We start from the raw sequence: 13,544 nt of genomic DNA, 5'->3' as shown, positions 1-13,544 counted from the left end.
GTCTTCCGTTCCGTTCCGTGGCTCAGTCGTGTCCGACGCTTTGCGACCCCGTGGACTGTAGCCTGCCAGGCTTCTCCATCCATGGGATTCTCCAGGCAAGAATACTGGAGTGGGTTACCGTTTCCTTCTCCAGGGGATCTTCCCGACCCAGGGATCGAACCTGGGTCTCCCGCATTGGAGGCAGACGCTTTAACCTCTGAGCCACCAGGGAAGCCCTATTATCCATTTAAAGTCAGTTTTTATATATCTGGTGTCAGAGAAGAAGAGTCATTTTTTTCCTTTATGAATATTCCGTTGTTCTAACATAATTTTCTGAGAAGACTATCCTTTTCCAATTAAATTTATACTGGCCCTTTGAAAACAATTGACTATACAAAAATGAGGTTATTTCTGGATTTTCTATCAGTGTATTAATCTATATATCCATCTTTTATATGTCAATACTATACTGCTTGTGTTAATATAATTTTTAAGTTTAGAATTTACATAGTGTAAGAAGTATATGGTTCTTAAAATTGTTTGGCTACAATAGTCTAGGTCATTTGTATATAAATTTTAGAATCACGTTAATTTCTCTCTTGCTAAATTCACTTACTAGCTCTGTATTTTTTTTTTTTTTGGTAGATTTCCTAGAATTTTCTATGTATACATTATTTATAAATAATAACAGCTTTATTTCTTCCTTCCCAATGGTTTTTAATTCTTTTTCATTTCTTATTGCACTGGCTAAGACTTCCAGTTTAAGAGTGCAGGAGTGCAGACATATACACTGTGGTCACAGTGTATTTTCTTTTTACACATCACTGGATTCAACTTGCTACTATTTTGTTGAGGATTTATTCGTGAGGGACATTGGTCTGTAGTTTAATTTTCTTGTACCATCTTTGTCTAATTTTTGTTTAGGCTAATAAAAAAATGAAAAGATACTCAACATCACTTATTATTAGAGAAATGCAAACCAAAACCACAATGAGGTATCATCTCACACCAGTCAGAATGTCCATCATCAAAAAGTCTACAAATAACAAATGCTGGAGAGGGTGTGGAGAAAAGGGAACCTTGTTACACTGTTGATGGGAATGCAAACTGATACAACCACTATGGAGAACAGCAGGAAGATTCCTTTAAAAACTAGGAATAGACGCGAGAGACGCCCGGCTCCCGGCGGCGCAGACGCGAGAGACGCCCGGCTCCCGGCGGCGCAGACGCGAGAGACGCCCGGCTCCCGGCGGCGCAGACGCGAGAGACGCCCGGCTCCCGGCGGCGCAGACGCGAGAGACGCCCGGCTCCTGGCGCAACCGACCACGTGCAGAATCGTGGCTGAGAGGAGCTGCCCCGCACCCAGGGTTAGGGCGGTGGCCGAGAGGAGCTGTACCACGTCCAGGAGGCGGTGGCTGCTTGGGCACCGGAGGGCCGAGAGGAGCTGATCCACATTCAAAGCAGGAGGGGCGGCCTTGAGGAGATACCCCTCGTCCGAGGTAAGGTACAGCGGCTGCGCCTTGCTGGAGCAGCTGGGAAGAGGTACTCCACGATCAAGTGGAATCTAAGAATCCAGTGTTCTGGGGAGGAAGGAACAAGATGGCGGAGGGATAAGACGGCGAGACCACTTTCTTCCCCACAAATTCATCAAAAGAACATTTGAATGCGGAGTAAAGTCCACAAAACAACTTCTGAATACTGGCAGAGGACATCAGGCTCCCAGAAAAGCAGCCATTGTCTTCTAAAGGAAAGAGAAAAAATCAAGCTCCACCCGCCAGAACACCGACACATGCCTCCCTAACCAGGGAACCCGGACAAGTCACCCGTCCAACCCCACACACAGCAAAGAAACTACGTAATAAAGAGAACTCCACAAACTGCAAGAAGAGGGAAAGGCCACCCCAAGCAAAGCAATATAAGCAAGGTGAAGAGGCAGAGAAATACCCAGCAAGTAAAGGAAAAAGATAATTGCCCACCAACACAAACAAAAGAAGAAGATATAGGGAATCTACCTGATAAAGAATTTCAAATTTTGATGGTGAAAATGATTCAAAATCTTGAAAGCAAAATGGAGTTACAGATAAATAACCTGGAGAAAAGGATTGAGAAGATGGAAGAAAGATTTAATAAGGACTTAGAAGAAATAAAAAAGAGTCAATATACAATGAATAATGCAATAGATGAGATCAGAAACACTCTGGAGGGAACAAACAATAGAATAACAGAGGCAGAAGACAGGATTAGCGAACTAGAAGATAAAATTGTAGAAATAAATGAAACAGAGAGGAAAAAAGAAAAACGAATTAAAAGAAATGAGGACAATATTAGAGACCTCTGGGACAATGTTAAACGCTCCAACATTCGAATCATAGGAGTCCCAGAAGAAGAAGACAAAAAGAAAGACCATGAGAGAATACTTGAGGAGATAATAGTTGAAAACTTCCCTAAAATAGGGAAAGAAATAATCACCCAAGTCCAAGAAACCCAGAGAGTCCCCAACAGGATAAACCCAAGGCGAAATACTCCAAGACACATATTAATCAAATTAACAAAGATCAAACACAAAGAACAAATATTAAAAGCAGCAAGGGAAAAGCAGCAAATAACACATAAGGGGATTCCCATAAGGATAACAGCTGATCTTTCAACAGAAACTCTTCAGGCCAGAAGGGAGTGGCAAGACATACTTAAAGTGATGAACGAAAATACCCTACAGCCCAGATTACTATACCCAGCAAGGATCTCATTCAAATATGAAGGAGAAATCAAAAGCTTTACAGACAAGCAAAAGCTGAGGGAATTCAGCATCACCAAACCAGCTCTCCAACAAATGCTAAAGGATCTTCTATAGACAGGATACACAGAAAGAGTGTATAAACTTGAACCCAAAGCAATAAAGAAAATGGCTACGGGATCGTACTTATCAATAATTACCTTAAACGTAAATGGGTTGAAATTTTCAAAAAGGCTAGGAAACAATTCTCATAGCCATCAATAGTTCAGTGTTGAGTTCATGAATAGTTTTTAAAGTTTGGGACAAACTGTAGTATTTGCTATTTGAAGTACTATTTGTAATTGGCATATTACGATGTAACATTGGTCTTCATTTCCAACTTAAAACGCCTAAAAATGCCTAACAGATTTTTAGATTTGTGAATTTTAGTTGAAATGTATTTTACGATGTTACTAAACCTGCAGAAATATTGAAATATTTCAGAGAACTTATTCACTGTACATTTAATTTATTTTATTTATAAAAGTTATGAACTGTAGAAAGTTTTACTTGTTGGGTCAAATGCTTGTTGCTTCAAATGCTTGTTGCATTTGAAGTGCTAGTTACAAGAAAATCAAATACCTTCAATGTATAAATGCTATTAAGTTTTTAAAGGACTCTGGAGTATAAGTAAGTTTGTTTAAAGAAATTTAGTCTATTCAACCTGAATCAGCTCTGTCAAACATTAATTAAAAGCCTCATTTTAAAAAAATAAATAAATAAATAAATAATGGTGGTGGGAGGGAGGGTTGGGAAGCTGGCTGGAGGTGGAGGTGGTGAAGTTTATAAATCTAATTAAAAATGAAGTTGCATTTCTATTTTCCAAATCCACCCATCCACCAGCGTACTGTGTCACTAGACATCATGTACGATTTTACTTTGCGACACAAACCATTACATTTAAAAATTCATTACAGCAAGTTGAGTTAGACACATGATGGATGCAGCTTTAATTCTGCCATATATTATTACAGTTAAAATGTAAATGATGAAAAATATTTTGTGCTTATCAGCATTTATGTGGAAATGTGTTTTACAGTGATATATGATGTTATATTTCTATTATTGTGATAAAAAAAAAAGCAATACAAAAAGACGAAGTGTTTATTAAAACATGAAAAAAAAAAGAAATAAATGGTTTTGCAGCACTGAAGAGATTATAGAAAGTAAATAAGCTAGATCAGACCTGTTTTATGTAGTAATTTTATAGTTTATTTTAATTATTTCAGTTGTAAAATATTGTTATACTGTTAATTAGTTCTGATTGTTCATATTAAACTATTGTAATGCAAATAAATAAATAAATAAATAAAATTAAAACAACAACAAAAAAAAACAAAAAAAAAAAAACTAGGAATAAAACTACCATATGACCCAGCAATCCCATTTCTGGGCATATACTCTAAGGAAACCAGAACTGAAAAAGACACATGTACCTGAACGTTCAATGCAGCACTATTTACAACAGCTAGGATCTGGAAGCAACCTAGATGCCCATCGGCAGACGAATGGATAAGGAATTTGTGGTATGGAACATTACTCAGCCATAAAAAGGAAGGCATTTGAGTCAGTTCTAACAAGGTGGATGAACCTAGACCCTATTATACAGAGTGAAGTCAGAGAAAGACAAATACTGCATATTAACGCATATATATGGAATCTAGAAAGACGGTACCAATGATCCTACTAAAGGGTGGCAAAGGAGACCCAGATGTAAAGAACACTTTTGGACTCAGTGGGAAAAGGAGAAGGTGAGAGAACAGCATTCAAACATATACACTGTCATATGTAAAACAGATAACCAGTGCAAGTTTGATGCATGAAGCAGGGCACCCAAAACTGGTGCTCTGTGACAACCTAGAGGGATAGGGTAGGGAGGGAGGTAGGAGGGGGTTCAGGATGGAGGGAACACATGTATTACCTATGGCCGATTCATACTGATATATGGAAAAAACCATCACAATACTGTACAGTAATTATCCTCCAATTAAAATAAATTCTAAAAAAAAAAACCAGTATAGGAGTGGTGCAAGTAGACAACATTGCCTTATCTCAAATTTAGTCTTTCTTTATTCAGCATGATGCTAGCTATAGACTGTATAGATGCCTTCTGTCAGGATGACAAAGCTCTCTTTTATTTCTAGTTTGCTGTATTTATATGAACTGATATTACATTTTATCAAACTTTTTTTTTCTGTATCCACTGATATGATCATGTAGCTTTTCTTCTTTAGACTGCTAGCATGGTGGACTACATTATATGATTTTAAAATACTGAATCAGCTTTGAATTCTTGGAATAAAACCCATTTGGTCACAGTGTATTTTCTCTTTACACATCATTGGATTCAATTTGCTACTATTTTGTTGAGGATTTATTCATGAGGGACACTGGTCTATAGTTTAATTTTCTCATACTATCTTTGTCTAATTTTTGATATTAAAGAAATACTGCCCTCATAAATGGAGAAGGAAATGGCAACCCACTCCAGTGTTCGTGCCTGGAGAATTCCAGGGATGGTGGAGCCTGGTGGGCTGCCGTCAATGGGGTCGCACAGAGTCGGACATGACTGAAGCGACTTAGCAGCAGCAGCAGCCCTCATAAAATCAGTTCTTTTCTATTTTCTGGAAGAGACTGTGTAGAGCTGGTGTTATTTCTTAAAGTGGTTGGCTTCTTTCACTCAGTAATATGGGTTTAAGATTCCTCCATGTTTTTTCACAGATTGATAGCTCATTTCTTTTTAGCACTGAATGAAATTTCATCTTCTAGATGTACGGACCATTTTTATTTTAATACAATTATCAACATGTTCACTATTGACACAGAGGTCCCTAGAGCTCTTTTTTCTGACTAGCTTCTATCCCAAAACTCTGCCCCACAGCTTCTGACTTCTATTTATCAGTAATACCATCAGGGGCTAATATTAGTAGAGTAAAAAAAAGAAATTCTTGTAACTGAGAATGACTATTTTTTCCTTTCTTTGAAATTTTGCTTTCACAAACTTTCCTCAGGTTGTACTCTTTTAGGGGCGCCTATTGGACTTACTCGGAGAAGGCAATGGCAAGCCACTCCAGTACTCTTGCCTAGAAAATCCCATGGATGGAGGAGCCTGGTAGGCTGCAGTCCGTGGGGTCGCTAAGGGTCGGACACGACTGAGCAACTTCACTTTCACTTTTCACTTTCACACACTGGAGAAAGAAATGGCAACCCACTCCAGTGTTCTTGCCTGGAGAATCCCAGGGACGGGTGTAAGTACACACAATGGCAATAAAAGAAATACAGAATGTAGATGGTGCCACAGGGCAACATTAGAATCATATACCTTCCTCACAGTATTCTGAGAAATCAATTACTCGAAGGATTACTGCGTAAAGAATAGTTCGGATTTCAAAATTTCACCAGGTATAAATAATATTGTGTTGCAAATTCAAAGGCTATCTTAAATCTCTCGCAAGATTAAAACATGAAAGAATTAGTATTGCCTTTAGAATTCTAGTAGTAAGACAACAAATGGTTACAGTGAGGGAAAAAGCAGTATTTTCAATTTTTCCAAAGTTAATCCAAATACCAGAGTTAAAAAAAAGCAAAGAAACATAAATGAAGATGTCTTTGCTTCATTTCAGTTTTGCTGTGCTATAGCTTTCCAGAGAAAGAGAAAAGGACACCATCAAGGTTTTATTTCCATAGCATTACAACCTCAAAGTGCAAGAATGACAACACAGTGCTGCTTTACTTTAATGGTGTTTATTTGCATCTACTAAATTCCTTTATGCTTCAATAGTGAAATCAAAACTATATTACAATTTTATGAAATATTTTAAACATGGAGAATGATATAATGACCACTTGCTCAGTTTTGTCAAATCCTGACATTCTGCCCAGTTCCTTCAGTTTTTCAAAGAAAGAGTTCAGATTTATGGTACTAAAGCCCCTTTCTGCAATCTTATTTCTATCCTTCTCTAGAGGTGACCACTTCGATGAATTCAGTGGTTATCATTCTTAAGTGTTGCTTCTTAATTTATTATGTGTGTGTATAGACTGTTGTTTTACATGTTTTTTAAAACTTCATATAAATCAAAATCATATATTTCAGGAATCCTTCTGCAAATCTTTGCTCAATGTTGCTTTTAAGAGACACACAAATAACCTGATGCTGAGTATCTCTGCACTGAAGTTTGGTGTACATTCACTTTTCCCACAGTCAAGAGGCTTTCAGTGAAGATGGGACAAGACATACATGTAACAAGCAGTTAAAAAAAAAAGATTTCATATTAAAATTCTAATTTTTGGTGTTAAATGTGTAGATATATAAGAACTATAGGTGCTCGTGTAGGTGCTCATGTAAGTGAACAATCAATGAGAAGTAAAACAAAGGAATGCAGAATCGGATCAGTCTTTAAACACTATGCAAGATCTGAGGAGGTGGACCCAGTGGAGAGCATTCTAAACAAATATATTTTGAATATAATAACTACTGAATGACATTCTCTTTTAATTTACACTTTACTTCTATTGGTGATATTTCTGTTTAGTCACTTGGGAAATTAAAATATTTTCTTTTAGTTATAGCTTCAACTTAGTATATACTAGTTAATGCTTAATGAAAAATTTTCTGAATTACTGTGTAGAACTCAATATAAGAGCCACATAATGGCACATACATTGTAACTGGCAGACATTAGATTCAAATAAAAGTTTTCTTTAACTTACTTTAATGAAATGATATGCCACCTAAACTTTATGTACACGGTAAACTCTAAGAACTACTTACTTTAGTATGCTATATTGCTTCAAATACAGTGGGCACAGAAAAAGTGGTTGTAGAATGGAAGAATACTGTTTATTTCAGAATGAATAAGACACCTGCCCCCCTTTCTTTCTTACCTGCTTTAACTGAAAATGGCTTTTCCAATAGAAATATTGTTTGTTTCCAGTGTGTTTTGGTGCTCAGTGGGCCCGTAGAAAACACAACCTGCATTGGCAGAGTTCAAAAATGTCTGATGAAGTACAAGATTTTTAATATCATGGTACATTAATTTACTACATCAAATACAAGCTCCAACTACTTACAAAAGCAAAATGCTTATGACCAAATACCTTAGGTCACAAAGATAAAATACTTGCCTAGTTATGAAATACTTACCTTGTTGTGGCAATTCTTCTCAAAATATATATCAAAGTAGCCAGCAATTGCCTGTTTTTTTTTAAAAGAAGCAATATAAATAATTATTAAACAAATCATATAACAATTGATTTCATGGTCTTTTAAGTCACGGCAAGTAAGAAACCATTTCAAAGATTAGACACTCTTAAACAAATGGCCGGTCACTATTTTCTCTAGAAAAGATGTTATAAATAAAAATAAAGTAATGTAACTTGGCTTTTCCCCATATAAACAAGATAATAAGGCTAACAAGGCTAATCAGATACTCAATCTGTGTTCAATTAGAGAAATGACAGTTCTGGACCACTGAAAAGTGAGAATCTACATGGAGTGAGGCTCATCGGGCCCCTTACCCATCCAGACATTCCCACTGAGATGCTGCCATGTGAGTCAAGTCTCCATACAGCCACAGCAGTGTGAGACAGCCCAGGAGGGACCAGCAGAATTAGTATTGAACTAGACCAACAGAACAATCCAGACTATAGAAACACAGACAAATAAATCTATATGATTTTGATGTCAAGGCACTAAGCTTTGGAGTGGTTTGCTACACAGAAATAAATAACTGACACATACTCTTTTGTACAAACCCAGTTCATCTCTTCTGATTTAATTCATCCAATTTTAAAGGAAAGTAGTATGATTATTTTTGTGATGAGATAAATGAAATTTTTAATATCATATATTTCTGAAAATAAAAATTACACCATTCAAATAAAACTTATGTTTTAGGTATATACTCAAAGAAGAAATCTGATGTAACTCTAAGGTTCACTGTAATTGTATAAAAGGCTGCTAGAAGAAATTAATATGTTCAATCAAATATAAATTTTAATTTCTTTTTGTTTAAAATTTAAATGATACCATTCCTTTTTCTTTCATTAGTGGGACAGGCTTGACTCAACCCATTTTAAAACTGGCATTAAATAAAGCTTATAAAATGTTAAAAATTAGAAACTGATTATCAAAAAGTCATATAAAGCTAATTTGTGTACTTTCCTGCTTTTGTTAAAAACGTGGAGTTTTACTGATTCCACAGGGTTAATGCAGATTGGGCCCAAGCCAAATTCAGTATTTAACCGTGAGGTTCATTATGCTTCAGATACCAAGAGAGAATCAAAATACTATGTATAATTCTGTCGAACAGAAAAAACCATGTAAGTCTCAAACCAATTCCTAAACTGTGTTCCTGCAGGAGAGAACCCCAAAACAGAACAGCAAACTCTTAGAGAACAGAATTGAGGTTTGAACCACTGTCTGCTGAGACACTGCTGACAGAACTTATGTTTTGACTTTAACTGGACTGACTGCCTGTTAACACCAAACATCAATACGGTCTAGACGATGATAAGTCAGCAAAGAGTCCACAATATCTGGGATACAATCCAATACTACTAAACTTACAAAGTCCAGGAAAATGGAACCAACTGTCAAGAGGAAAGACAGTCAACAGATGTCAGTGCTGAGATGACCCAGATGCTGGACTATCAGACAAAGACTTAAAGCAGAAACTATAACTATGTTGGTATGAGTTAATAGCAAAGCCACAACAGAAACACACTGAAATAAATCAAAAAAGAGAAATTCTCAGTGGAGAAACAGAAATGACAAAAAGAGAACCTAAAGGGAATTTCAGAACTGAAAAACACAATTAACTGAAACAAAAAACTTCCTAGGCTGAATTGCAGAATGGAGAAGATACAAGGAAAAGTCAGTGAATGTGAAGTGAAACCAACAGAAACGAACCAGTTTTAAAAAACAAGGGGAAGAGACTGAAATAAAATGCCCAGAGCTAACAGACATCTGACTGGAGGTCCAGACTGAAAAGAAAAATATGATGGAACAGGGAAAAAAAACAAAAACCACTTTTAAAATTCTATATCCAGAAAAAATATCCTTTAGAGAATGAAGGATAAAAATATTTCCAAGTGAAGGAAAATTAAAGAATCCATTGCCAACAGGCTTTTTAGAAGACATTTTAAAGGAAGTTCTTTTGGCTGACAGGCTATAATACTGGAAGGAAACCTGAAATATCAAAAATAAGAAAACAACAGAAATGATAAATAGTTGGGTAACTATAAAACACTATGTTCCCCCTCTGAATTTCTTTTGATTCCTATGATTATTTAGGGCAAAAATTATAACATCATCTGGTGAGGTTTTCAACGTAAGCACACATAAGCAAAAAGATCAGTGCAGGGGCTGGAGGGTAGGAAGAAGAATGAAATCTAAACAATAAATAATGTCTATGAAGTCTGCAAATAAAGAAGGTTCTTCAAGCATCATACACAAGGCAGAAACTTAATATAAGAAAAATTTAAATTTTAGTATCAAATCTAAAAGATAAGCAAGAGATCAGAGAATATTTGCCATAAATATAACAAAGGGTCACTGTTCTTTGTACATTAAGCTACTACAAATTAGTAAGACAGCAATGCATCAAAAGAAGCAAGACAAAGTAAGAGATTTACAAAAGAAAAAACAAATGATTAATAGACATATTAAAAAAACCTGTTTCATCTACTTAGAAAAAAAATAAGTAAATTAAGACAACTAGATACAATTTTCCTTGATTGTGTTTTTTAAATGACAGTATTCACAGTTAGTGGAGAAAGCAGCATTCATGCTGGGAAAATAAAATAACTTTTCTAGGGAAAATAACTAATACATATTAAAAAGAAATCAGATGCAAAATAGCACACACGATATGACTCAATTCATATACAGAAATCCAAAAATAGCAAACCTAATTCACAGTGTTACAAGTCAGAAAAGGGGTTATCCTTGCAACAAGGATAGAAACTGGAAGGGGTTACATGGTGGGCTCCTGGGTTTCTGGTAATATTCTGTTTCTTAAGTTGAATGCTGGGTATGTACACATGAAGGAAAAATCACTTTGTGTAAGTTTATTAAACTATACTTATGACGTGCACTTTTCTGTTTTCACACACTCAATTAAGATTTTTTACAATGTAATACTGGTTGATCCTGTAATTCAAAACTTTCAAAAAGTTATTCTAAGGAAATTATTAAGTATGTTTGCAAAGATCTAACTATGGCAATTTTAGCCCAAATTTTCAACAACAGGTAATCAGTTAATAAATCATAAAATTTACAAATAATAGAATACTATTTGGCCATCAAAAGTAAACCTACAGATAAATATTTACTGATTTGGAAAAAGAGTTGTGGTATACTATTAAGTAAAAAGAATAATATGTATTTATTTGGGGCACTTATGGACTGCAAGGAGATCCAACCAGTTCATTCTAAAGGAGATCAATCCTGGGTGTTCATTGGAGGGACTGATGCTAAAGCTGAAACTCCAATACTTTGGCCACCTCATGCGATGAGTTGACTCACTGGAAAAGACTCTGATGCTGGAAGGGATTGGGGGCAGGAGGAGAAGGGGACGACAGAGAATGAGATGGCTGGATGGCATCACCGACTTGATGGACATGAGTTTGAGTGAACTCTGGGAATTGGTGATGGACAGGGAGGCCTGGCGTGCTGTGATTCATGGGGTCGCAAAGAGTTGGACACGACTGAGCGACTGAACTGAACTGATTCTGTGTTACACAAATGTGAATATATAACTATCTGGAAAGATCTGACCAAGCTATTGAAAGTAACAGATAGATTTGGATAGATTCGGAATACTGATATTCATGTTTATCTATCCATTTCTCACAAATATGAAGAACTGTGATAAATTATTTTTAATAGGACTTGAGCTTCCTTTGTGGCTCAGCTGGTAAAGAATTTGCCCGCAATGTGGGAAACCTGGGTTCAATCCCTGGATTGGGAAGATCCCCTGGAGAAGGGAAAGGCTACCCGCTCCAGTATTCTGGCCTGGAGAATTCCAAGGACTGTATTGTCCTTGGGGTCGCAAAGAGTCGGACACGACTGAGCGACTTTCACTTGCTCACTTGCTTGCTTGAGCTAAATAATCCATAGTATTGCATGGAGAGGCATTCAATTCACCTGTTATCTCTGATTATTTCCCTTAGTGACTCTCAAAAAAATCAATCCTCTCTGTACCCCAAAGGCTAGGGAAGTGTCTAACATGTAAAAGGAATTAATTAAAAAAAAAAAAAAAAGAATGACAAGTTTTCCCCAGCTAGTAATTCTAGAAAAATAACATTTTCCAGGGTTTCCCTGGTGACTGAGATGGTAAAGAATCTGCTTGCAATGGAGGAGACCTGGGTTTGATCCCTGGGTCAGGAAGATCCCCTGGTGAAGGGAATGGCCACCCACTCCAGCATTCTTGCCTGGAGAATTCCATGGATAGAGGAACCTGGTGGGCTACAGTCCACAGGTCACAAAGAGTTGGATATGACTGAACGACTAATACGCACACACATTTTCCAACAAGGAGAATAGCAAAAGTGAAAGTTTAGTCACTCAGTTGTGCCCGACTCTTTGCGACCCCATGACTGTAGACTACCAGGCTCCTCCATCCACGGGATTTTCCAGGCCAAGAGTACTGGAGTGGGTTGCCATTTCCTTCTCCAGAGGATTTTCCCCAACCCAGGGATCGAACCTGGGTCTCCCACATTGTAGGCAGACACTTTACTGTCTGAGCCACCAGGGAAGTCCCTAAAGTAGCAAGTAGAGAAGAGAAGATGCAAATGGGAAAGTAACAGCAATAGAAATTATTGAAACCCTCTCTATATGTATATATATTATAAGATCTTTGAAAAATGAAAAATTTTATTTGTTTTGCTTTGTGTTAATTTTTTATTGAAGAACAGTTGCTTTACAATATTATATTTGTTTCTGCCATACAGCAAACTGAAACAGTTACATGTATACACATATCCCCTCTTTTTGGATTTCCATCTCATTTAGGTCTCCACAGAGCTGAGTAGGGTTCCCTCTGCTATTCAGCAGGCTCTCATTAGTTACTTACTTTATACATAGCAGTGTATATAGGGGAATGGGCTTTCCAGGTGGCTCAGTGGTAAAGAATCTGCCTGCCTGTGCAGGAGATGCAGGTTCAATCCCTGGGTTGGGAAGATTCCCCTGGAGTAGGAAATGGCAATTCACACCACGATTCTTGTCTAGATAATTCCATGGACAGAGGAGTCTGTCAGGCTGCAAAGAGTTGGACATGACTGAACAACTGAGCATGCATGCCATGTATATAGGAAAATATTATGAAGACTTCTGAGGATTTTAGTAAGTGGGTTCTAGAGGGAGAGGGTTACTCCATAATTATTCTTGAAGTTATACATGTGTCGTATACTCTGTTACCAAAAACGGAAGTGAAGAAAGAAAAACTTCAGTGACATAATAAAACCTTTCATGGAAACAACAAATTTGGGCTGAAAAGCAGCTCTTACAACATTATCAGAAAATGTGACCAGAGTCTGAAATATATAAAATATATGAAGAGAAATGGCCTATTTAACTCTGGTTAAAAAAAAGAAAAGAAAAACCAGGCTGGTAATGTTAATATAACAGAACATTACAGAACTATAATCATGGAGTATGGGTCTTAATGAACACAAGAGACTGATACAAAAGTTTATAACAAAGTTAAAAAATAAAAAAGATCTGAGAATATAAAGGCATTTTAGAATTGTCTTTCAATCCCTAAATATAATTATCTATGAAATCTAATTA

The 13,544-nt window shown here is 36.6% G+C and overlaps 1 protein-coding gene across 2 annotated transcripts in view; it reads right to left on the bottom strand.

The window, feature by feature from the left end:
• Positions 1-13,544, bottom strand: part of PRMT3 (protein arginine methyltransferase 3) — a 149,397-nt gene that overhangs the window by 21,446 nt on the left and 114,407 nt on the right. For both annotated transcript variants that reach the window (XR_008684435.2, XM_055416040.2), the window contains exons 14-15: positions 7,896-7,946; positions 7,637-7,724 (exon numbers count right to left, since the gene is read on the bottom strand). Coding sequence is in view for 1 of the 2 variants with exons in the window: in XM_055416040.2 (XP_055272015.2) it covers positions 7,637-7,724; positions 7,896-7,946 (139 nt within the window). In the remaining variant the exon portion in view is untranslated. The remainder of the gene's footprint in view (positions 1-7,636; positions 7,725-7,895; positions 7,947-13,544) is intronic.

This window comes from Moschus berezovskii, chromosome 25 (assembly GCF_049115385.1).
Source record: "Moschus berezovskii isolate FMDL1 chromosome 25, NW_MosBer_1.0, whole genome shotgun sequence".
In the NCBI taxonomy this organism is placed as follows: Eukaryota; Metazoa; Chordata; class Mammalia; order Artiodactyla; family Moschidae; genus Moschus; species Moschus berezovskii.
The sequence above is the reverse complement of the archived record's forward strand: the minus strand, read 5'-3'. Positions and strand labels throughout refer to the sequence as shown.